General features: G+C 50.0%; 1 protein-coding gene across 4 annotated transcripts in view; it reads right to left on the bottom strand.

Moving 5' to 3' along the window:
• Positions 1 to 895: 895 nt before the first annotated feature.
• Positions 896 to 26,043, bottom strand: part of rassf3 (Ras association domain family member 3) — an 84,294-nt gene continuing 59,146 nt past the window's right edge. For all 4 annotated transcript variants that reach the window (XM_069192026.1, XM_069192027.1, XM_069192028.1 and 1 more), the window contains 4 exons: positions 12,850 to 12,957; positions 10,498 to 10,744; positions 6,236 to 6,351; positions 896 to 4,876 (listed from right to left, as the gene is read on the bottom strand). In XM_069192026.1, the coding sequence (XP_069048127.1) occupies positions 4,727 to 4,876; positions 6,236 to 6,351; positions 10,498 to 10,744; positions 12,850 to 12,957 (621 nt within the window). In that variant the 3' untranslated portion in view covers positions 896 to 4,726. The remainder of the gene's footprint in view (positions 4,877 to 6,235; positions 6,352 to 10,497; positions 10,745 to 12,849; positions 12,958 to 26,043) is intronic.

Below are 26,043 nucleotides of genomic sequence, written 5' to 3'. Positions count from 1 at the left end.
CTTATGTTGTTATGGCTCAGCCCCCTGTCAAACCTAGGTCACCTGCTTTTACTTTCTGGCCCTCACCCTCTGATTCAATGGGGGGGAGGGGCGTGTTCTGGTTTCTGTTTTATGGCCAGCACTCACCTGACACCATCGGGACTGTAGATCTTCAGATCTCAGGCTCTTCTCACACTCCACACAGCAAGATCAGCCTGGACAAAGCGCCCTTTCAAAACTCAAGGAGCTGATAACAGGAACTGAAACCACATTTGAGATAAGCTGCAATGTTTGTTTGTTTTTTTTGCTCAAGGTAAAAGCAGCAACCAGCAGGCTAGCGATTATGCCAGACTGTTCAACTGATCACTCGCTGGGGTATACAAGATGGGGGATAACTCCTGCTTCAGTCACTCTTCTGCACGTAGTCCCAGCATGCATTGCCATCACAGATCAGTCCTGCCACGCTGACATCTCTAAATTGGGAAAGGAAGACCGTAATCTGAGCAAAGGAATTAATGGATCACAAAATGCATGGGACAGTGAGATTACCGGGCCAGTCGGTGTGTCAGCAGGTCTTGACTCCTTCATGAGCCAATCCGAGCCTCCAGGCAGGGTCCTGGCTCTAGGACAGGGGTGTCCAGTACTGGTCCTGCAGGGTCAGTCGGTGTGTCTCCAGGAGCTCAGTCCAGATGAGCTCTTAACGAACTTGAATTAGCTCGTTAGTGCCTTAACGAAACCAATTTCCCAACCTCTCCCAGCTCTTCAGCTGCTGGCACTCTCAAGACGACTTCAGGAAGACCCTAAGACATTCCAGGGTCACAATCTGTGGACCCCTGTGATCCACCATCAATAGCACTATATTCCAGAGAGTGTAATAACCAACAATTACTTCAAGAAAACGTCACAGACCCACAAGCATGTTTAGCAGTTCTGATTTTATTAAAGGGACCGAGGCTCTTAAAAAAAAAAAAGCCGCATTCGGTAACAAATTTCAGGAAGCAGTAGCGACCCTATAAAAATATACCTGAACTTGCATTCAGTATAAATCGAAGAAAACCATTGCATCCGAGATCTGCACTGCCGATTCTTGCCAGCTCTCCTGCTCGTTGATACCACCAGCCTCTCCACATCAGCAGCACCAGAAACGCTTTTTTCTCTCTCTGAAGTAACACTTTTCAACCGAGGCAAGATGCTGCCCCTTTATTAAATTAACAGATTTATATATATATATCTATCAACCAGTGTTGAAACTAAACAGCCGATTACTGGGAGTTGGCCTTTATCACAGTGTTCCATCTCCAAACACAGATTAACATTAAAGCATAGCCTGAAGAAAACGGTGAGATGTTTTGGCAAATAACAACAGTCATGTTAAACAGCTCCTTTTCTGGGCAATACTGACCCAAGTGTTTCACATTACAGCACACACGTATCATAAATCACAGATACAGTGGACCTGAAAAGAAGGTTTCCTAATTTAAGAATCATTTCAAAGCACGTTAATGCCCAGGCTCTGTGCCTTCTCAATAGATCAAGCCGTTTTATTCAACAAGTCGTAGTTCAAGTGAAACTACTTCACAGTAAAAAAAAAAGAGATCAAGAACACCGAATAAAGGGCGATTTTCCCAGCTCAATTCTTGCTTTAAACTAACATTTTTTTTCTCTCTTAAACTACACCAGGATTACAGGATATAAGCGATTCTGCTCTCAGTCAATAGCTTTATATTAAAATATATTACCTGTTCTATATCTCTAATAAACAGAACAAAAACGCGAACACGATCCCTGAACAGTGAATAAAGTGCCCAAACGAGAACTCGTGGATGAAGGTTTTTTTTTTCCCCCATAACTCGGAGCTCAAAATCGCACTACAGTATTCTTATTCGGATAGTGTTGAAGTGGTTTTCAATGCAAGGCCTGTGCTCACAACAGTAACAACAACGACAATTAACAAAAAGCACAGACCGTCTTTTAGCAGGCACTCAAAACAGGATTCTGCAAATGGCTTTTAAGACATGCCCACAAGAACACCAACAGGCGCCAGACCCGCACCGCTGTTTCTCAAGCATTTGCGCCGGACCCAAACTAATCACACCCCCCAATCGCCTCCGGCTTTAGGTCTTTGGTTTATATTGATTGAAGAAAGACGACAGTGGGAGGGGGGAAACGGAAGAAAGCATGTGCAGTTACAGCAGTTGTCCACTAGGTGTCCCCACAAACGCCGCCCTGCCCGAAAGCCTCTCCGGCTTACAGCGTACATCCTGCACCGCAGTGCTAGCCGGGGGACCGAGCTGAAAGGGGCCCACTACTAAAATTTTAAGCTTTGGTATAAACCCCCCGTGCTTTCCTACAACCAGGAGTACAGCCAGAAAAAATCTTACTGAACTTGAATGGCCTTCCATTCAAATATGCGCGTTTGTTTGTTTTAAATGCTGTGAACAGGATCTGGTTGCCGGGTTCCAGGTGTCGCATTGCAATGACGTTTAAAAGGACGCCGAAAAGAAACGCAGGTACGATCGGTTCTTGCGGGTGATCTCCCACTTCCACAGGGGACGTTTACGAGAGCCCACCTGCTGTCCGACGAACTGCTATCCCACCCACGTTCGCGAGTGCATTTCCCGGAGCAGCTACACGTCCATCTCATTCAAAAAAAAAAAATCACTAATCATTAAAATATTTGAACAACCAACCACCCGGAATGTCTTTTGTATATTTAATATCCAAACGCGGCTGTTGGGAGCCCCACGCACAAACGCGAGCATTTTCACGGTTACAATCTGTGCTATAGTACTCGGCTGAATTTCACCCGAACGGGCTGTGAGCGCTGCTTTGGCCTGGAAAATGAACATCTGCTCCTGTTCTGCAATGGATTCGCCTGTTTCCTGACCACCCCCGGTGCCCATTACCGCCATCTCAATTTTCAACTTTCTCCAAACCACTCGTCGACTTCCTCAGATACTTCCCTTTTCCCCAACAGCTCACAAAAACGTTTCCTGCACGGAAACGTTTTTATTTTTTTCTACACGCACAGCGCCAAACCTCCATCAGCACATCGCCTATCCCTACAGCAGTGGTCCCAAACTCCTGGAACTGAAGAGAACTGTCCCTTCCGCTTTCTCAGAATTCTTCATTTCAGGCGCCTGTTTGCGGCACAAAAAACATACTTTTAACTCTTAAAGAGGTCGAACGGGGGTCGGCAATTGATCTCGACCCCCCTGCACCAATTTCTGAATGCGAGAACTGGCCTCATTCGCCATAAAGCAGAAACACGCCTTGTGGGCGTGACCTACACGGCACCGCCCATTCGTAGGCGTGTCCAACGGTCGACCCCCCCCCCCCCCCCACAGTGGGCGTCCCTGACCAGCCACTCCCTATGTGGGCGTGTCCGTTACAGTGCCACTCCCGCCCCTGTGTGTCCGTTCCTCGTCCACTGATCACTAGAAACACTTCTAGAAACACCAGAAGCAGCTGTTTAGACAGATTTAAGAGCTATCGAGCCGAGACGAGGCTGTATAAAAGTTCTGTGCACAGACGGGAGCTGGAACCAATCTGATCAGAGTCGGGGATTCTTGAGTCTCAGGCCTGACGGAAGAAACAAGTCAGTCTAAACAACTGAGAGAATGGGAATCGACCGAGCCACCGTTCGTGCAGGCCTTTGTCTTAAACCGTTTTCACAATCCACACGTGAATGTTTTTACATTCTTTGTGTCAGGCTGGTTTTCTAGGTCACCAATGTTGTCCTGTACAGTATATCTTCTGTTAAAAGGGCTCGCTGGCAGTTGCTTTACTGTGGCTGTGCTGCTTTATTACCACCTGAAAAATCCAGGAAGAGGACTGGGAACCACTGCCCTACCACCACCCTAAACCATTCTCCAAGGCGGTCCAAGGCACAGGGTTATGTGGACTAGTGACAGATGTCAGAGTTTGGAGCTCCAGCTGAGATAGACCTAAACTCCGCTAGCCAGGTGCCTACTCCAGTGCTCCCACCCTGAAAGATATCCTCGTTTTCCCACCACCACCCCATCTCCCGCCGCTGAACGGACACCAGGCACAATAAAAAACGCAGAGACGGAGGAACCCCAAAGGGTTTCCGAAAAAGAGTCCAGATCCCGTCCGACAAGGGAGCCCTATTGGCGCAGGCAGGCAGACGGGTTTTCTGACACGTGATTGTCGGGCTCTCTGGGTGCTGTTATTGCTCTTCAATTAGTTTAACTAATAACTGCATCTTCCCAGACCTGGAAGTTTGTTCCCCCTCCGCCTTTAAAAGGTTAAGCCCCGCTATTGCGTCTCCGAAACCCATAAAGCTTCCACCCTATAAATAAAAAATAATCATCAAACCGAAAATATTTACAGACCGCTACGTCGTTCTCAAATTAAATTAAAAACACGCTCCAGGCTCGTCCCCCACCCCCCCCGCGCGCGACCGTTCACATGTGGCACATGGGGAGGGGCCCCTCCAAAATAAAAAAAACGACTCCGCGCGAGGCAGGCAGACAGGCAAGGAAGAGTGCTGCAGACGAGGACAGTCCCTCAAGTGAAGCTTGCAGCCATCGGTCAACACCGGGGACAGGGCGAGCCGGCGGGGAGGAGGGGTACCTGCGATTGTGGGTCACGGGGTCAGAGTTCGTGACACCCCAGGCACCCCCCAAAATTACCCCCCTCCCCCCCCTCTATTAAGGAAGCAGCAAGTCCATCCGTCGCTAACGGGACCCTGCCGGGAATTTTGGCCTTCCGGCGCCTTCCGCTGCTAGCCCGGCTTCCCCTCGGCTCGGAGGGCCTCTTCCAGCTTCTGCCGGTAGGTGCGATAGCGCTGCGTCAGGAGTCGGACGTAGTCGGCCTCCTCCTTGTCCAGGATCCGCAGGAAGTTCTGCAGCTCTGGAATGGAAAAGGCGTCCCACTGGGAGGTGGGAAGGGGACAGGGGGTCAGACAGAGCAGGAAAGCCGGGGGACAAGGAGACCCCCCCAACACGCGTCAACTGGAGAGAAACCGCCACCCCCCAAAGCCTAACCCCTCCACTGCCTAAAAGGCCGCAGTTTTGAAGACGTGGACCCAGAAGTCTGTGCGGCTACAGTCTCGCTCGGTGACGTCGCTCGCTGCATCAGGAGTCAGAAAACACTCCCCGGTATTTCCTCGTGGGAGGTGGGGTGGTGCAGCGCTGGGCTCAGTTACAGACCCGGGGATGCTGTCTGTGTGGAGTCTGCATGTGCTCCTCTTTGTCCTCCCACGGTCCAAAGGCAACGCCGGGAGGTTAAATGGCTTCTGGGAAAACTGGCCCTGGTCTGTGTGTGTGTGTGTGTGTGTGGGTGTGTGTGTGTCTACACCCTGAGATGAACCGATGCGTTGTGCCCTGAACTGGATTAAGCAGTTAGAAAACGGATGGATGGAGACCTCTTTGTTGCCGTGAGGTCTTCTAGGGTTACAAAACAGTCAAGTAGTTAACTTGATAACAAATCGGCTCCTTGTAGCAAAAAGTAGCTGAAGTCTATATTGCGCACAGCGACGATTCTCAGGTTGGTCTTCAAACCAAGATGCGGGCTTGGATCTTCGCGATATTCCTCGGGATGTGACCTCGCCGTGTGTGATGTGGAGCACGCCCAGGACCTGTGGAGGTCACAGCTAGGTACTGCCCGGTGCGCCTCCTTGACTCTGAGCCTGGTGGGCACATTATGGCCAGCAGCCATATCACCCTGCAACTCACAACTGGCAGCCCCACTGAAGCTCAGCAGGTGTGAGCCTGGTCAGTACCTGGATGGGAGACCTCCTGGGAAAAACTAAGGTTGCTGCTGGGAGAGGTGTGAGTGGGGCCAGCAAGGGGCGCTCACCCTGTGGTCTGTGTGGGTCCTCATGCCCCAGTATAGTGACGGGGACACTAGACTGTAAACAGGCGCCGTCCTTCGGATGAGACGTAAAACCGAGGTCCTGACTCTCTGTGGTCATTAAAAATCCCAGGGTGTTTCTCGACAAGAGTAGGGGTGTTACCCCAGTGTCCTGGCCAAATTTCCCATTGGCCCTGACCAATCATGGCCTCCTAATAATCCCCCTCTATGAACTGGCTTCATTACTCTGCTCTCCTCCCCACTGAGAGCTGGTGTGTGGGAGAGGACTGGAGCATCATCCAGGTGGGGCTGCACACTGGTGGTGGTGGAGGGGATCCCCATTACCTGTAAAGCGCTTTGAGTGGAGTGTCCAGAAAAGCGCTATATAAGTGTAAGCAATTAAGGGGGGATTTCACCCGAGCGCTGCGGGACGTCTTACCATAACTTCCCCGGTCTGCTGCTCTCGCAGCACGAAGCTCAGGGCCTCCGTGTTGGGGCCGGCCAGGAGCCGCAGGTACAGGGGGTGCTCTCCGTCGGACAGCTTGCACACGTACACTGCAACACACAGCGAGGGAACAGGCGTCATCGAGGGCCGGGTTTCCCCATGAGGCTCTGCAGGCACAGTGCCCAGGGGCCCACGCAGGAGGGAAACACGAGCGACTGACGAGAAACGAGCTGGACCAACAGGCGATGGACTCCAGGTGCTCCAGATCAACGATCAGACGCTGTCCAGCGGCTCTTCTAGAGACTAGGAGTGTCGAAGTGACAGTCGCGCGGTTTAGCATGAGAACAGCTCAAAGTGCGTCACGTCCGCCGACGCCGATCAACTGGCGTTTCTGCGCATGTCGGAGAGGAAGTGCCCGGGGGACCTACGGACACCACAATCCGGCCCTGGCATCATCCCTGCAGTTAAAAAGATTCAAAATCTCCACCCTCTGCTGCACAGGACCGAAGGGGTCTTATCAGGATCAACTGGGGGGGGGGTCTGGGGGGAGAGAAACTCTGAGGTTTCAGGGCGCGGGCTCAAAATGCCTGCTCATTTCGGGGAGCACAGCAACGGCGACAAGGGTTCGGCTAGTCCGCGCAGCGCCATGTTGTGCGATTCAGAACGAGGCAACGAGACCTCATGTGAGGGGAAGTGGCCCTGTGACTCTGTAGACAAGCAGGCTTGTGAATCCAGCTCTTCTCATCCAGCAGAAATATCGCTCTCCACTGCCAGACAGTTACAAATACGACTTACTTATTAACTCCGCCTGCAGATCACGTTGGAACATTTCTGCAGTGAAACGTCCGCTGCACAACCTGTCCTTATCCACTCGTCCATCACAGTACCTCAGCCAGTACAGGGACTAGTGAGCAGGAAGGGCCGTCTCGCGTCACAATTCTTAACGGCTCGAATGCAAGTTTGCGACAACATGGCGACTTACGGTATTCGAAGTTTGTGACATTTTTCTTTAGCACCAATGAGTTAATTTTGTTTCCGAGATTTAATAACCGGAAGGAAAAATTTAGACTCTAGTTCCCCTTTAAAAGGTAAACTACATTGTATGCAACTTTATATATATATTTATCAGAATCTGTATTATGAAGTGGCTTTAAGAATCTAGATACAATGAGTAATGCCTGGCTAGTCTCAACATTTCCAGCTTCAAATTAAAATGTTTGGCCAAGATGCAGTGATCCCAGATTCAGAGATCAAAGCAACTGTAAAGTTCACCTTTAGTTAATTAAGTTCTGGGTAAATGATTAATCGTCAATGAAGAGTCCAAGAGCACAACATCAAAACAACGAGCTTTGCACTTGCAGTAAAATGGAAAGGACTTTGTATGCAAGTTTTCATAGATCACGATTAAACATATTGAATGTATTGATTAATCTTAATCGGAATCCTTTAGCATGGGAGATGGGAGATCGGGGAAGTGCTAGAGCATTTGATTCCTTAATTCTGCTAGTCGAGTTGGAGTTTACCATTTAACTAATCTACTACTGCACTGCAGCTAAATTGACTGGCTTGACTGGAAACCAGCATCAGAATGTTACTGATCGGTCGGATCAATAACCTACTAGCAATTAAAGGCCATTAACTCAGGCCTGAATGGCCTGCTCTTATTCTCCGATGTCTGTGGTGTGTTCACACAGGACTGGCAATAAAGAGGCAGACATTCTCCCTGCTCTGCTTCATCATCACTGTCACAAACCCACCCAGGGCCAGCAAGAAGCACCCCGCCTGTTCTAATTTAAGATCCCATCAGCTCTCCTGCTTCATGCAACAAGACATTAAAAGCGCATGTTGCGTTTTAACACCCTATTCGATACTCGTCTCTCTCGTTTCCCCCTGCCAAGTCTCAGAGGCTCAGCCACTCTGTGAATGTACAACCGACACAATTATCCTGAGCAAAACTACAGGGTGTCGAGACGAGACCCCTTTTGTCACGCAGCGCGATTAAAACCCAGCCAAGACAAAATTGCTCTTCCTGACCAGCGCTAAGCAGAAGCCACGGTCCGCCGTTTTTTATCTCGTCCTCTTGTGCACAACTGACCCCGAGTTAAGGTGCTTGCAAGACAAAAAAAACATGAAACCTTCAGCGCATCTTAATCCTAAGAAACGCCCCGATTTCAGGTCACAGCTCCAAAGTGGCTCTGCGGTGCACGGCGCATTTCCCATCTGCTACAGACAGCAGGGGCAGTCGAAAAACAGATTTTAAAGACGGGAGACATCACAGACTCCCTGAGGACATGGATTCTATTAGGGAAAGGAACGAGAGGTCAGAGGATGATCGCCTTTTTTGTGAAACGGGCGCTTGTGCCTACTTGTGCCACCAGAACGTCCCCTTAATCTGCTCAGGGGGTGTCTAGACAGCACATTTCATTAATGGGAGGAGGTGTCTCCTCCCATTCCTGGTGCTGTTATCGGCAAACACAGCACAGATAAGAGAACCCTGGAATGCGGGATTAGTCCTCACAGGGATTCTCCTCTCCCACCTGTGTGCCCCCTGCCGGGACAGGAATGGCATTTGAAAGATCCCGCAGAGCCCAGGCGCGGTTTTAATGCGGCCGAGAGCAGGAGACGGACTGAACCTGCCGAGACCACAGTGCCACGCTAGGACGATCCCCCATTGGGGATCGGAACGCTCTGCCTTTCCGTCTGCTGGGGGGGGGAGCTCCAGGGAGCAGGAGACCTCAATAATCACACGGACAGTTTGCAGCTTTCCAAAAGAGCAGGCCCTTCCCAATTCCAACAAAAATGTTTTTTGCATGTCAGCCGCGTGAGGCGTATATAAGATCGCTTTATTGGCCAGATACAATTTCTTGGATTTGGAATGTGTCTTTTCACAGACCGGGGAGAGAAGCTGGGGGTCAGAGCGCAGGGTCGGCCATTTATACGGCGCCCCTGGAGCAGCTGGGGTGAAGGGCCTCGCTCAGGGGCCCCGACGGAGTAGGATTCCTCTGCCGGGCCGCGGGATTCGAACCGGCAAACCTCCCGGCCACAGGCGCAGATCCTGAGCCACAGAGCCAGCGCTCCGCCCCCAATATTTCCCACCGGACGGCCCAGTGTCGAAACTGGCTTTTCACCACAAAGAAAAACAACTGCACAGGATGATACAGCACGCCAGCAGCTGAGTGTTTCCTTCGACCTGGGGTTTATTGGCTTGGAAAGGGAGGGAGACGCGTTTTAAAGGTTCAGATGCTGCTTTCCTGAGGGAAGAGGCAAACTGTGGGTCCACGCTGGGCCCGGCTCACCCCTCGGGGGTTAAACTGACATTTCTCTCCTTTCACAGGAAAGGCCGGGAGCCAGCCAGGGAATGTCTGAACGGGTTCCAAGCCGCGCTGTAAAGCGCTCGCTCGTGCTGTTCTGCAGTTGCTGGGCTCTCCCTGCGCTCCAGCTGTGCTGGGGTATTAATAGCGCCGTGTTGTGTTTGGAAGGCCTGCGACATTCCAGATCGCTGGCAGATGGCCTTCGCACATGCCCCGAGAGCGGGCGTGCCCGTCCCGGATCCCCTGTCCTCTGCGGGGTGGGTTTGCAAGCGCCGCGGTTTAATGGCGTTATCAAGTGGTCTCTTTCTCTCTCTCTCTCGAGGGAAGAGCACGAGGAGGATTGGTCGGTCGCTCAAGTGAACGCATCCCAGGAACGAACGAGTCAGAACTCGGGGAAAACAGCTGGCACAAGCAGGAACGGCGTGAAAGCGCATTTTAAACCAAGGACAGGAGGCGCGGCTTTACGCAAAGGGTGGTAGGAGTGTGGGACAAACCACGTGGTTGAAGCCGATAGCCTGGCTTCGCCCTAGACAGAGCTGGAGGAGACCCTCCTGTCAGGACGGGAGGCTCTTCTTTACGCAGAGGGTGGTGGGGGTGTGGAACAAGCTGCCCAGCCGTGTGGTTGAACCTGATAACCTGGCTTTTTTTCCCCCACGAAAAGTCTTAATGAGATCCTGGGATCAGTTAACTGCGCGCTACTGAACGCAATGACCCAACGCCCTCCTCTCACTTGTAACAGTTCTTCTACAACACGGATCGGAGATCAGCTGCTCCGCTGCGGCAAACACCAGGTTGCCCTCTCGAGATCAGCCGATATTTGAAACGCGGACCCGCAACGTGGTTCCGTGTAAAAACCGGGCTCGTTTGTCACGAGAGAGAGAGACCGGATTCTCCCGCTACTCTGCCTTGGGGGAGCGTGTGCGCGCGGAAGTCGGGGACCCCCACCTTGGTCCTCCTTGTGGCAGCACTTGAAAAGGGCGAACTTGGCGGGGTTGTCAGCCACCAGGAACTTGCTGAGCAGGGCCTCGATCACCTCCTGCGCGGTGTTGGCGCTGCTGATGTGCAGCGTGTTGGTGGAGCCCCTGGGCAGGAAGAAGGCCTCCTCCCTACCGCCCCTGGGCGCCCGCACGGTGATGGGCCTCTTCAGCTCCATCTGCACCTTGATGAACCCCGTATACAGGCCGCTGGCGTTCTGCGGGAGGAAAGAGGGGAGAGCCGTGGCAGGGCGAGCGAGCAAGCGAGCAGCGAGCCTTCGAGTTTCTAGTCCTCGGACACAGATTCGCCTGAGGTGCTTTAATTGATTAACGAGAAGAGTCACATTCGCGCTGGGGGCTAATCTTGACCGGGTCTGGTATAGAAAGGGGGCGGCACGGGGGGGGCGCAGTGGTGAGCATTGCTGCCTCGGGGCGCTGGGGCCCTGGGTTCAACCCCTGGGGTGCTGTCTGTGTGGAGTTTGCATGTTCCCCCCTCGCGTTCGTGTGAGTTTCCTCAGGGTGCTCCGGTTTCCAAAGACATGCTGGTAGCATAAATGGCTTCTGGGAAAACTGGCCCTGGTGCGAGAGTGTGTGGTTCTGTGTCTGTGTGTGCCCTGCGACAGACTGGCGTCCCATCCAGGATGTATCCTGCCCTGTGACCACTGCTTGCTAGGATAGGCTCCGGCTGTCCTGCGACCATGAACTGGATAAAGCAACTGGAAAATAGGTGGGTTTTCATTCGATTAAATTATCCTGAAGTTAGAAAAAAGTAATTGAACTGGGGATTGAACTGGGGGCCCTAACTCTGCAAGGCACTAATGCTAACCTCTGTTCCACTGTGCCACCCTATAAATAAACTTCAATTTAAGTAACTGGTCTGGAACAAAACATAAATGAATTTGTCCAACCACTAAAAAAATGATCAGGTTCCAAAAAACAGTGTATTATGCATGTTCCAAAAACAAACTCTTTTCACAGCTAAAGGATTGAATTTTGAAGCTGGTGAAAAAGCAACATCACTAATGGTTTGGTACTATAGCTAGCGCCTTATACACTGGTGACTTAAGTGTTGTTTTTTGTAGACCCAAAGAGAACAGAAAACTCTCAGAGGTGAGCTTTTATTGGACCATTCCTGAAATCTCAAACCTTTTTCACAGTTGAGGCTTCTTGCTTCAAATCCCAGACTAAAAACTCTTGCCTGATTACTTAATAAAAATAAGAACATGTTGAGTAGCTACACGACTGCAAAGCAAAACTTGCTACACAGGCATATTGTCCCCAGTTGTTTTTTTTTTGTAATTTTCTACTTTCTTCCACGTTTTGCATTTGAATCCTCCGAAAAACACGAAATGCTAAAAGCTCTAAAATGTGGTGGTGTAAAAATAGTGTTATTTATTCATTTATAAATAAATAACGTTATTTATTTGTTATGATTGCGATCATTCTCGTTTCAGCAGAAAATGGGTTAAACAGAGGAGATGAAGCAAACTTTTGAGGTCATCACTGGCATTGTGAAGCAGAAGTGGCTACAGAAAACAAAACAAAGAAATTCCGTGGAAACGGAGGCAAGGGTGAGTCACGCCTTGCTTTTATAGATCACAAACAAGACGACAAAGAAAACTGCTTGGGCAGAATTTTTCCAGAAGTACTGTAGGTGAAGGCTTTGATTTGGGGAAAAGAAAAACCGTCTGAACTACAGCTTCTTAATTCAACCAACAAGAAATACATATCAGAACCTGCTCGAAGAAGGATTTCCATCTGTCCATTTTGCTGTCTCACAGCCACCAAATACAGGGTCACAGGGGGAACGGGAGTCTATCCCAGCAAGCAACAGGCGCAAGGCAGGATACACCCTGGACAGGACGCTAGTCCACCACAGGACACAGCAAATTAACCTACCAGCATGTTTTTGGACTGTTGGGTGGGGGGGGGAAACGGAGCACCCAGAGAAAACCTATGCAAACATAAGGGGAACATGCAAACTCCACACAGACAGCATCCCAGGAACTGAGCCCAGGGACAGAACTCAGGGCCTGCAAGGCAGCAATCCTAATCACTGCCCTGAGGGAAGATTTAACAGCAAGTACTACACAACACACGGGCCAGCAGGTCTTGCAGACCTCTTAAGTCTTTAAAACCTTTAGTCCAGAGAAATAATTAAATCAGTCCAATTAGAATGAAGTGCTCTGGACCAGAGAGAGGGTTAATCCAATGTGAGTAGAATGAGGTGCACGGATATTTCAATTAAAAAAAATCGTTTGGGGGAAACAAAACGATTAAAAAGATTTACATGGCCCGCACAAAAACAAGAAAGTCGACTTACCAAGGTCATTTTCAGATGGTCCGTGACCGAGGCGTTGTAGAGTTCGATCTTCTGCCGGATCTCCTCTTTGCTGAGCTGTGTGCGCTGTTCTCTCTCCTTCTCCACATCCTAGGGAGCACAAGGGAGACAACGAGACGTCAGAGCATGTCAAAACAGCGGACGGCGCACACAGAGGAGCAGCAGGGAGTGCATCACAAGTCTACCACATAGAGGACATCAACACTAAACTGAACTCCTTACGCTTATCTAGAGCTTTTCCGGACACCCCACTCAAAGCAGATGAAACTTAAAACTGAGGTCCTGATTCTCTGCGGTCATTTAAAATCCCAGGGCGTCTCTCGACAAGAGTAGGGGTGTTACCCCAGTGTCCTGGCCAAATTTCCCCCCTGGCCTTTACCCCTCATGGCCTCCTAATAACCCCCCTCTCTGAACTGGCTCCATCCCTCTGCTCTCCTCCCCACTGAGAGCTGGTGTGTGTGAGAGGACTGGAGCATCATCCAGGTGGGGCTGCACACTGGTGGGGGTAGTGGGATTCCCCCTGGCCTGGAAAGAGCCAGTGGAGGGTCCAGAGAAGAACATCTTAAGATTTCTCCTTGACCTTAAGGAGGTGTCCCATCCAGCTGCCAGACATACTCAGGGGAAAAAAAAAAAATCTTCATACAATTTTAAAGTTTGCAATACTTAACACGTCTAGTACAAACAGCCGGGCAGGACAACACATCACTGTCACAGGACCTGAAAATCAGATCCATCGCAACAATTACCAGCTTTAAAAGAACTCACGCCGGGGCAGGGAGTCTTTAAGAATGGACGGGCTCTTTTACTCATTTCTCCCATTGGTGCCCCCGTAAGAGCAGATCAACCCCATATCAGGGCGTAGAGGATTCAGCGATTTCACATCGGTTCACACGACACTCTGGTCTCTGCTCGTCTCGGTCACCGACTGCTTCCAGATCTCAATCCCTCCTGACCCCACCTTTTTTTTTTTGGCCTTAAAAGAGCAAACCTCTAAAAGTAACTCTGCGCAGACAGGTGGGGGATCTGAGAGATCTAGGAGGAGTTTTGTAAAAACGCGACTTCTGGACAAGATCTGCTGGCCTTCTTCAATGCATGATGGGATCTAGCCAGACAGCAACACACGCCGCCGCGAGGAGAACGTGCAAACTCCGCACAGTAGGTTCCCAGGCCCCAAGAGGTAGGAGTACTCCGATACACGTGGAATCTTTTTCCCCCCCACAATACATTTTTCTAGAACGTTCGGGACGCCAGCCGTTAGCCGACCTTAAAATGTGGTTGCAGGCTCAACGACCAGATCTCATTCAATAAAGGCTGCAGCAATGAAACGTTGTATGAATACCTCATCCACAGCCAAGGGAACCCTAATTATTTTGCTTCCATGGGCTGGGCACCTACCCCGAGTGCTGCCGACACGGAAAACCACACAGAAATCAACAGGCCTCCCTCTGCCTTACTGTGGTCCTCTATATAAACGGGGGCGGCCATCTCTGCCTTAGGCTGCCCTGAACATGGATTCTGCCCACCACAGCGTCTGTTAAGACCCCAGGGCCTGCTGGGAAATTAAACTAGCTGGCTGGCGTTCAACGGAGTCGACAAAACCCAGGGCCCCCCCAACATCCCCTCCCCTCCCCTGAAGGGGAGAATGTGCGCACAGACGGCACCCTGACCGCTCAGTTGGGCCCTACAGCTGTAGCGCTGCCTTTCCAAAAGGAAATGTTGACGCGACTTCAAGCTCAAGACCGTGCTTGCATTAACTCTATATGGCCGGAGAGCTATTTAAAGAAAGAGCACGTGACTCTCCCCTGCACTGCAGTCGTCTGAACTCAGCTGGGGGACAAAACCTTAAGTCTGATCTGACTTCCCTCAGCCTCTATAACTGTTACACAGAAACCTGCCTGAAGCCTCAGTTCCATTGCTGGCTGCCTTCTCTCATAGACACAGCCGGATAAGATCCTCCACTCAGGACAGGAGGCACTTACTTTACACAAAGAGTGGTGGGGGTGTGGAACAAGCTGCCCAGCCATGTTATTGAAGCCAATACCCTGACTTCTGTCAAGACGCAGCGGGATGAGAGCCTCCAGTCAGGACAGGAGGGGTTTCTTTACGCAAAGAGTGGTGGGGGTGGGGAACAAGCTGCCCAGCCATGTTGTTGAAGCCGATACCCTGGCTTCTCTCGAGACAGATGGATTAGACCTTCGGCCCAATTAGCCACAAACTACCAAACGGTCCAGAATGGCCTTTTATCATTTGTTACCCTTCGTGTGGTCACTGGTTCCCAGAATACAATGGGGCCAAACACTAAGATGCACAGCAAAGAACTGCAAGACTTCTCTCATGCCCCAGATATAGCTTCTACAAGTTTTCTGGGGTTTCAAGTCGGGTATAAAAGGACAGAGAGTCCAGAAACACGCAGTAAGTACTGCCTCAGCACAGCTGTGGCAGGAACGACCCGACAGCTCCCCAGTCAGAGAATAGAAGCAGTCGCCACACCTTATATGGTTTAAAACCACAAATCGATTCACTGCATGAAGCCAAATAATATTTTGAGCTCCGCGTTTACTCTGAGATAACGTTCCCCGAGCCCCTGCCACTTCGCCGTTTGCGGATTAAGACAAACGCTCTGTTAATAAAACAAATTCAAGGGGTCCTGCGTTCAAAACTCTTGGGCAGCAGTTGGGAATTTGAGCTCTCATGTGTTTTGAAGACAAGACTTCAGATTGTTAACAAATGACATAACTTGATTAAAATGCAATCCTCAGAGTTCCAGCACGCTGTTTCTTTGTCTGGGGCTTTAACTGTTGAAAGGGCCTTTTGTATAACTAACCAGATAATAAGACTATATGATAAAGTCGTATAAGACTCATCTGATGTTTATAGCGACAAGTGTTATCATCATCATGACAAGGACGACATGCTAGAACCAGAGACAGAGTATTAAACTGTCTAGAACAGCCGGGCACATTAATCGCACAAGATTCAGCGGCAGTTCAGGGCACATTAATCGCACAAGATTCAGCGGCGGTCCAGGGCACATTAATCGCACAAGATTCAGCGGCGGTCCAGGGCACATTAATCGCACAAGATTCAGCGGCGGTCCAGGGCACATTAATCGCACAAGATTCAGCGGCGGTCCAGGGCACATTAATCGCACAAGATTCAGCGGCGGTCCAGGGCACATTAATCGCACAAGATTCAGCGGCAGTCCAGGGCACATTAATCGCACAAGATTCAGCGGCAGTCCAGGGCACATTAATCGCACAAGATTCAGCAGCGGTCCAGGGCACATTAATCGCACAAGATTCAGCGGCAGTTCAGGGCACATTAATCGCACAAGATTCAGCGGCGGTTCAGAAGCTGGGATGACATGAAAGACTCCTGCCAGCGTGAGAAAAGTACTTGCTGGTCAATCAAAGACCGGTTCCTCTGGCTGCTGCAGCTATGCTCCTGCTCTCCCTTCAAAAAGGAAGAAAAGGTCACTTTTCAGACCGTTGAGGATTTCAGAAGAAAGCAACGCCCTCCCCCTTCAGATACTGTGTTTATTAATTAGAGACTTAAAAGACACAGTCAGACCCCATCGCCTACTTGCACAGCCTATCAGAAGTTACTGCAGGCAACTTCATAGCCCGATACCGGGTACAGGCAGCAGTTCCCAACTCCCAAAGCTCAGACAGCTTGTCCTTTACTGTAATCCCTCTCAGAGCTCCACCTGCAGGAGGAATCGGAGATCCTGGTGTGGAAGGCGTCTTCCTCAAGTTCTCCATGAAGGCTGGCAGAGCGTGGAGAAACTGCACTGCGCTGCGTACGCGGGGAACAGGTGCCGCCTTCATCTCGTGCACAGCACAATTAAAGCTCGTTAAGGGAACTGCCTCGTCCAAAAGCGGAGAGGCGCTGGTTACGTGGAAAAATGTATAAAGAAAATCAGCAAATGTTTGCTTAAGGTTTCTCTGCACCTTTCCTTGGCCCATTGTAAGGTGTTCTCCCAACACTCACAGTCATTCTAAAAAGAACACCGTTACATTTAATAATAAAACTCCTTACACTTATAAAGCTCTTTTCTGGACCCTCCACTCTGAGCTCTTTCCAGGTTAAGGCGAATCCCACTGCCCCCACCAGTGTGCAGCCCCACCTGGATGATGCTCCAGTCCTCTCACACACACCAGCTCTCAGTGGGGAGGAGAGCAGTGGGATGGAGCCAGTTCAGAGAGGGGGGTTATTAGGAGGCCATGATGGGTAAAGGCCAGGGGGAAATTTGGCCAGGACACCGGGGTAACACCCCTACTCTTGTCGAGAGACACCCTGGGATTTTTAAGGACCACAGAGAATCAGGACCTCGGTTTTACATCTCATCCGAAGGACGGTGTCTTTTTACAGTCTAGTGTCCCCGTCACTATACTGGGGCATGAGGACTCACACAGACCGCAGGGAGAGCGCCCCCTGCTGGCCCCACTCACACCTCTCCCACCAGCTTTCCCAGGAGTCTCCCCTCCAGGTACTGGCCAGGCTCACACACCTGCTGAGCTCCAGTGGGGCTGCCAGCTGGGAGCTGCAGGGTGATATGGCTGCAATAAAAAAAAAACTTCTGATGATACCAAATGAGTCTGTTTAATGAGCAAGGCAGCTGCAGCTCAACAACGTGAGCAAACTCTGACCATCCTAATGCTAACCAGGGTCTGGGCCAGAGCTCCAACTTCTCCAACTTGCAAACAGGACCTCCTGTCTGCAAGATCTCCTTTTGTAACCGATGTTCTCTACCACTGCCTCCAACGATCATGTTCCGTTACTCTTTGGCTACTGTACAGCCTATTCACCGCAGGGCAAGACAGTGGAAGCCTTTTTCATTGGACTTAAAGTGCTATGGACTCGCATTATTCAATTAAACCATTACATCTTGGAGAAGGAACACAGGAAAACCAGATGTTGCTAAAACTCCTGCTCTTGATTCCAAGACGCTAAGTCGATTAAACAGAAAACACTCCGCTGTTTGTTCGAGAAGGACATCCAACTCACACCCTAGAGGGAAACACTTCCAAGTCCTGACTTTTTCCCCGCACAAAGTTAGCTCAAACCAACCAAGGGCAGTTTATCAGCCCGCACACCACGAGAGACAGAATTAGGACCACTTCTTCTGAAAACAAACAGCATGTTATGCAAACCGACACACCACACGCACATCACAAGCGACTGGGCTGCCTTGTGCTTTAAGTATCCCAAATCACATTGGGGAAAAAACCTTCTTCAGAAAGACTGTAATGAAGATCCAAGCATCAGTGGGTCACGTTATTCAGCGACTCACTCACAATGACGGTTTTCAGAACTGTTCATAGCCTTGACCAAGTTTCCAAACGGCACCAAAAAAAACCCTGTGGGACTGTCTCAAGGAACAGCAATTAAAAAGCCCAGCTTGGGCACCATATGAGGGCCACTCCAGTAACTGAAATACATCAAGCAGGTAAACATTTTATACAGGGGAAAAACTGCTGTAGCGAAGAGTTGCTCAAGGTGTAGCAGCTCACCTTATGCCAAACGGGCTGGTTCTGGATGCGTCTGCCAACAAATTTGCTTGTTTAGGCCCACCTGGGACACCAGCTGAGCTATACCGCACAGAGAGGGTGGCAGAAGGAGGAGCTGATCGGGAGAGGGTTAGGAAACTCTGAACAGCACTGCCGACTGCGTGACAAAGCCAGACAAGCACCAGCCAGCCGATGAGCTAATGAGTCTCTTCCTTCTTCTCCTGCTTTGATTTCACATCCTCTGAGGCGGGTTTCCCCGAGAACAGGGACTGCAGCTCTTAAAAGGGGAGGTAATCAGGCTGTGTTTTTGTGTCCATCTTTGTCCTTCCTAACGCCACAAATTTAGGGATCGCAAGAAAACTACCAGTACATGGATTAATTCCCCACCACTGTGGGGTCTTGAGCAAAGTAGCTCTGACACGCGTGATCCCTAACCTCTGTAGCAAAGGGAGAGCTCAGGTGAAGCACATTTCTTCTCCCTGCGCGGGACACTGGAGGCTTAGTCCACCCTGGGGTATCATGCTGCGTCCGACAATGACAGACGCGCCAAAGGTAGAGGCGTCTGAGAAACGAGCTGCTCTTTCTGCCCTTGTCCTTTCAGAGGAACAGACGATCGTACCGTCTGCCTCTGTTGGAGCGAAGCCGGGGGTTGTGGGAGTCGGGAGGTGAGCCCAAGAATTGGCTGAGAGAGACAAAGCAGGGAAGCTGCAGGAAGGAGGGGTGTAGGTCACAGCCAAGGTACAAGTGAGAAGCCTGCAAGCAAGCATGGTGCTGGCAAAACACCATCAGAAGCAAAGTGTGGCTCAGAGCTCGAAGGTACGAACAGGCAAATCCAGAAGACAAGGTTAGAGAGACGCGAGCGTCAAACATCCAAGACAAGAAACTAAAGAACTACAACACTAAGGAACTCAGAGAGGCTCTAAATAGACTCAAAAAGCAAAACTCTATACAAAATCACTGTGAGAGCAGACCTTAAGTATCCTGGACCACCTGAGGCGTGGTTGTATAGTGCCCACAGGTGGTACAGGCCTCCCGTCTGATCATGTATTCATGGCAACCAGCACTGACTGACAGATGGGTAGGGGCTTGGCTGGTTGCCGTGGCAGTGCTAGCTCACTCTGCAGCACTCCAGCAGGGGGCGAGCCTGACACAAACACAGAGATCTAATGCCTTCCACAATCCATACGAAGGAACACATGGCTTGTTACAAACAAGAACAGGCCAGCAGGCCCCTTCCAGCCAGTGAGAAGGACTCAGTTAATTCCTGCAATGGTCATTTTTTAAACAAAGAAACAAGATGTGGACCTCAGACTCAGCGAAAGACGGAATAATAAAGTACAGCATCGGTCGAAAAAATACAAAGAAGTACCATTATTCATATTTATATTAAAATTAATTTTAATAAATACATAAAAATAATAATTCACAAGGCCTAGAATAACCAATGAAAAGTGGAAGGTTTTAGACTCAGTATAGCATGAGCAAAAAGCACAAACGCTCAGTATCCTGAGAGTGGAGACACAAGGCCCTGAATTTGATAAGCGGATCAGTGGATCGCCGGTTGCAGGGTGATGTAGCTGCTGGCTATGAATAAAATGTTAATTTTCAAACATTTCAATCACCTTCATAAGGACACCCAACAATATCTGAGCATTAGAGACTTTTCATAGCCTAAAGGGGCAAGGAAAACCAGACATCCCTGATGCTTTCAGCTAAATATAAATTCATTGTGTCAGACAAAACCACAACCAACGCACAAAGAGCTAGGTTTTCCTCTGAAGCCAAGAAGCATGGCAAAATGCACAACAGCACAGACGGAAAGCTACAACTGGAGAAAAAAAATCCATTACTATCTTTTACTGAAGATGAAAGAAAAAGGAAAAGAAAAAGGCCTCCTTCCTGAGACATTATTTTTATTTCTGCCTAAGTTGTGGATCCTCCTATGATCAGGAAGCCTGTGGGTCGACATTTTCAAACAAAACTTGTTTCAAGAAGTTCCTAAAATGATTTAACAGCTCCCCAGCCACACTGATCTCAGAAGTGAAGCTAACAATAAAATAAAGTATCACAAAACAAGAGGTCACCCACTTGCTAGTAGTTAATTGACCCAAGTGATTTCTTGAAAGAAACCAAGGTCTCGTCTCCTAGAGCGCTGCTGGCTGGCTCGTTCCCTACTCCCACAACTATTTGTGTAAAGAAGCTTCTTCCGTTTTAGGTACTTCCCATGTAGTTTCCACTTGTGTCCTATGATCCCCGTTTCATCATGTAGAAATCTGACCCGGGCCAGGGGTCACTGTTTACAACACCCTCAAGCCAGATCAGGAGCAGACACCTGCTGTTGTACATGATGTCTCAATAATAGCTGAAAGACTGGACAATGTCATCGAGAATAGCCACTGGATCATAACTAGAAAGCAAGACTCTTAAACCCCCATGCATGGTAATAACATGGCTGATTATAAAACCCTCTGTAGCACTGTTGTAATTCAGGGCTCTGTGGGAAAGACACCCTGTGTGCGTCTCCTTCAGTGCTCTCTAGAAGTGGCCGTTTTCCCCGAGTTCAGACAGTGCCTGTTTGAATAGTTGGACCTGGTCCCCTTGTCATCTTTGCTTCTCGAGACTCTAAAGGATTCAGTTCCAGGAGTTTGCTTAAGCACCGGGCTCTATCTGGTTTCTCTTCTCAGCGAGATGTAATCTTGACTGAAACAGTGACCGATTTCTACAAGCGCAAAGGCAGGCAAACCACACGGACAAGTCACTGCTGGCAGGCTATGGGTCAGGGCGTGCATGTTCCTCTGAAGACACCAGCTCTGATCATCCTGCAGGAATGCAGGGAGTGAAATACAAGCTACGCAGAGACACCAAAGCCAATCTGAGGATTCTCCATTTGCACAGCAAAGGGGGGGGGGGAACCCCAAATGATTCAATGCCAGTTGGCATGGCGTTGCTGCCTCACAGCACTGGAGCCCTGGGTTCAGATCTGGACCTAGGGTAGTGTCTGTGTGGAGTTTGCATGTTCTCCTCAGGATCACTGGGTTTCCTCCAGGTGTTCTGGTTAATTGGCGAGTGTGTGTGTGTCCTGTGATGGACTGGCCCTGGTGTAAACGTGTGTGTGTGTGTGTGTGTGTGTGTCCTGTGATGGACTGGCCCTCGTGTGAGTGTGTCTGTGTCTATGTGTGCGTCTCCTGTGATGGACTGGCCTTGGTGTGAGTGTGTGTGTCTCTGTGTGTGTCCTGTGATGGACTGGTGTCCTGTCCAGGGTGTACCCTGCCTTGTGCCCGTTGCTTGCTGGGATAGACTCCAGCTCCCCCACAACCTTGTACTGGATGAAAGTAGTCAGAAAATTAATGGTTGGTTTCCATCAAGAGATCTTCATTACCACCAAGCGACAGCACCGCCAATTCCCAAACCAGCAGGACCAAGCAATCAGAGCATCCCTGTGCTGTCAGTGTGCTACAAATTCAACAGTCAGACTTCCTCACTGCCTGCACAGGAAATCCAGGCCATTAGCAGTGTATGGCACCACCTTTCCTAAAACCATTGCCTTCTCTGCTAATGAGCATCACGGACACTCTGTGCACAGTTTTGAGTGCCCACTCCCTGGAAAGACCCCACAGCCTCGTGCACTCAGAAAAATCGAGTCCACGACGTCAAGCTTGTCCTTGTACAGGGCTGACCTGGCTCCAATGAAAACTGCAGTAATTGGCAGCAGTATAAGATAAATTTCAAAGACAGTCTTATGAAGTATATCCCCTTTACTACTTCTGACTATCTAATAATCTTTACTTTATGTAAACCAATGAAATACTGTGAAAACATCTGATCGTTGTACTAAAATCTATGCATTTTTTGGGCAATCCACTTCACTTTTTTCTCTTCTTATTTATTTATCAAATGCTGGTAAAGGTTATATCATTAAGGTTACAATCCAGAGGACCGATTTGGCCCATGAGACCTGCTTGGGAGTTAGTACTTAACTGACCTCAGGATCTGATCCAGCTGTGTCTGGAGAGAAGCCAGGCTACCTGCTTCAAGAACATGGCTGGACACCTTGTTCCACACCCCCACCACCCTCTGTGTAAAGAAGTGTCTCCTGTCCAGACTGGAGGATCTCACCCGGTTGTGTCTTGACAGATGCCAGGCTATCAAACTCTTAACACAGCTGGACAGCTTGTTCCACCCTCCCACCCCCCTTTGTGTTTCCCAGCCATGACAATTGCAGCAGGGCGCTGTAATAGAGCACATTCACCACTCAGTCAGTCTTACTCAGTGAAATTAAACAGAAATGTGGCCATTTAATCAAGCAGTCCGTCCTCACTGTCCCACCCTAATCCTCACCCAAAACCCAATCATTACAGTAAAATTATTTTCTCATTTTTCGCAATTCTTCATTATTTGGAATAATGGCTCACTGTGCTGTAACACACAGCTACGTCATCATACAGCTCACAGGTTGCTGTGAGCCTGATCAGTACCTGGAGGGGAGACTCCTGGGAAAGCTGAGGCTGCTGCTGGGAGAGGTGTGAGTGGGGCCAGCAGGGGGCGCTCACCCTGCGGTCTGTGTCGGTCCTCATGCCCCAGTATAGTGACGGGGACACTAGACTGTAAACAGGCGCCGTCCTTCAGATGAGACATAAAACTGAGGCCCTGACTCTCTGCGGTCATTAAAAAATCCCAGGGTGTCTCTCGACGAGAGTAGGGGTGTTACCCTAGTGTCCTGACCAAATGTCCCCCCTGGCCTTTACCCATCATGGCCTCCTAATAACCCCCCTCTCTGAACTGGCTTCATCCCTCTGTTGAGGGGGCCACTGTGCAGGAGCTACTGTAGTGGGCGTGTTGCAGGCAGCCAGTGTTGACACAGAAAGGAACTTGACAGATAAGATCTTCCCCCAGCCCCCAGCACCAGGCTGATGTCAGCTCTCGGTCTGTTGACACAGCAGCACTATCGGGGCCGGGGCGGGAGATCACCTGCTGAATGCCTCCGCCTCTCCTTGCGCAATTCAGACCGAAAGGAGCCACCCCAGTCGATCCACGTACACCTGATTCAGCACTTGTTCCCATGGACGGAACTAAAAATCACTGTGTGTGTACTGGAGTGTCCAGTCAGTGTGCCTGTATGAACCCCTCTCTCTCTCAGTGCAGTGTTAATGTACTGGAGTGTCCAGTCAGTGTGTCTGTATGAACCCCTCTCTCTCTCAGTGCAGTGTTAATGTACTGGAGTGTCCAGTCAGTGTGTCTGTATGAACCCCTCTCTCTCTCAGTGCAGTGTTAATGTACTGGAGTGTCCAGTCAGTGTGTCTGTATGAACCCCTCTCTCTCTCAGTGCAGTGTCCAGTCAGTGTGTCTGTATGAACCCCTCTCTCTCTCAGTGCAGTGTTAATGTACTGGAGTGTCCAGTCAGTGTGTCTGTATGAACCCCTCTCTCTCTCAGTGCAGTGTTAATGTACTGGAGTGTCCAGTCAGTGTGCCTGTATTAACCCCTCTCTCTCTCAGTGCAGTGTTAATGTACTCCAGAGTCCCTCTCTCTCTCATTATGTACCCAAGTGTCTGTTAGCACACAGTGGCTGCACCATGAATAGACTGGCAGACAGAAGCCTGTGCTCTGTTTGTTTAAATACAGCAGCTAGAACAACAGCCTGCTCTGTTTGAGCCACAAGGTCAAGCCAGGCACTGAACTGTGAAAAAGTGTCAAAGCAGATCGCCAAAAAAACAAACAGATCAAAAATACACCGAAGCTTTGCGACGACGTACTTGGCTGACAGAGGAGAAAAAGAAAAGCTCAGACTTTTCTTGCATGGTCTGGATCAAATCCATTCAAAAACTTCACGTTTCTCCATGCTGAATTATAACCTTGGCAGCTGTTCATGGTGGCCTGGAGGAGACCAGAGTGACGCATTCATCTCACGACTCACCGAGACGTTCTTCCTGTGCCCCTGGATAATAAAGACGTTCTTGAGTGCGTAATGTTTAAACGCCACGTGAGAAAATGTCACACCTGCAGAAGCTACTTTGCACTTACAGATTTGAGTTCGCACAAAAGGGCATGAAAACCGAGCCCCACATTTACCAGGTTTATCCATCCGCCCATTTTCAAACCACTTTATCGAATTCAGGGGCGCAGGGGAGCTGGAGTCTATCCCAGCAAGCAACGGGCGCAAGGCAGGATACGCCCTGGACAGGAAGCCAGGAAAATGTTGGCACAAACATTCAACAGGCACACACTCACAACCGTCTGAGACGCCAACGAACCTCCCAGCCTGTCTTTCGACTTTGAACTCCTGGGCTACGATCCACGTCAAAGTGAAAACGAAAACATGAGACGCGCTGTTTTGCTCGCTGGCTGCCGAACTGAACGTCTCTAATGCAAGTCGCACAGGGGTGTGTACAAAGCCATCGCCTGTTCCGATAAGCATTGCAACACTATAGTCCCCGTAGCTCGACCCCAGCAGTCTCGGCTGTCGGGCGACAATTCCAAGAAAGAGGCCAGCGTTTCCTGGGAAGACTCTCCCGCCCCCACCGATCAAGATCCGCACAGCACACAGCCGCACAGAGGAGCAAGCTGTGGTCAACAGGTACAGGTACAGGTACAGGTACAGGTACAGGTACAGGTACAGGTACGACAGCAGGCCTAGCTCGAGAATTGCAGGTTCAGCTCCCAGAGCTCCTGGGAAGGTTCTGCTGCAACAAGAGGGTTACAGCAGCTGTGCACAACTACAAACTACAAACGACCCTCATCTGAGCTAAGGTTCTCCGCTACGACGCAGCACTTAATACGCCTTCACCAGGACTGAAGTCGGAAGATTCCAAATGGAAAAATCACAGTTTTTATTTCTGTATCTGCTGGGGTCTCCAGGTATAATAATGATTGCTTACACTTATATCGCGCTTTTCTGGACCCTCCACTCCAAGCTCTTCCCAGGTCAGGGGGAATCCCACTACCCCCACCAGTGTGCAGCCCCACCTGGATGATGCTCCAGTCCTCTCACACACACCAGCTCTCAGTGGGGAGGAGAGCAGAGGGATGGAGCCAGTTCAGAGAGGGGGGTTATTAGGAGGCCATGAGGGGTAAAGGCCAGGGGGGAAATTTGGCCAGGACACTGGGGTAACACCCCTACTCTTGTCGAGAGACATCCTGGGATTGTTAATGACCACAGAGAGTCAGGACCTCGGTTTTACGTCTCATCCGAAGACCGGCGCCTTTTTACAGTCTCGTGTCCCCGTCACTATACTGGGGCATGAGGACCCACACAGACCGCAGGGTGAGCGCCCCCTGCTGGCCCCACTCACACCTCTCCCAGCAGCAGCCCTAGTTATACCACACAACATCGGCTATTCCCTAGCCCGAGATCTTCAGCAGCCACGTCTCGGATCTGCCCAGGAAACCAGCCATGCTGCAAAACGCAAAGATAGCAACCATGGAGTGTCCTCTTTGGGAGGAACGATTTCTCCATGCTGTCCGAAACATTAGATGCTCAAGAATTCTCTTCTCAGCTGTCCAATTGCTTTAAAAGACATAGTATCCAAACCGAGGGATGTGCTGGCTCCATAAAAAAATTTTTAAAAAATCAAACTGGCAGTTCTCCCTTGGACTTGAGCTGGAAAAAGGCTTTAAATTGTTTGAAATGTGTCAGATTTAATTTGTGTCGGGGCGCATATTCCAGGGCAG

Source organism: Lepisosteus oculatus, chromosome 7, assembly GCF_040954835.1.
Source record: "Lepisosteus oculatus isolate fLepOcu1 chromosome 7, fLepOcu1.hap2, whole genome shotgun sequence".
Classification (NCBI taxonomy): Eukaryota; Metazoa; Chordata; class Actinopteri; order Semionotiformes; family Lepisosteidae; genus Lepisosteus; species Lepisosteus oculatus.
Note: the sequence above shows the minus strand (reverse complement) of the source record. Positions and strands in the feature narration are given on the sequence as shown.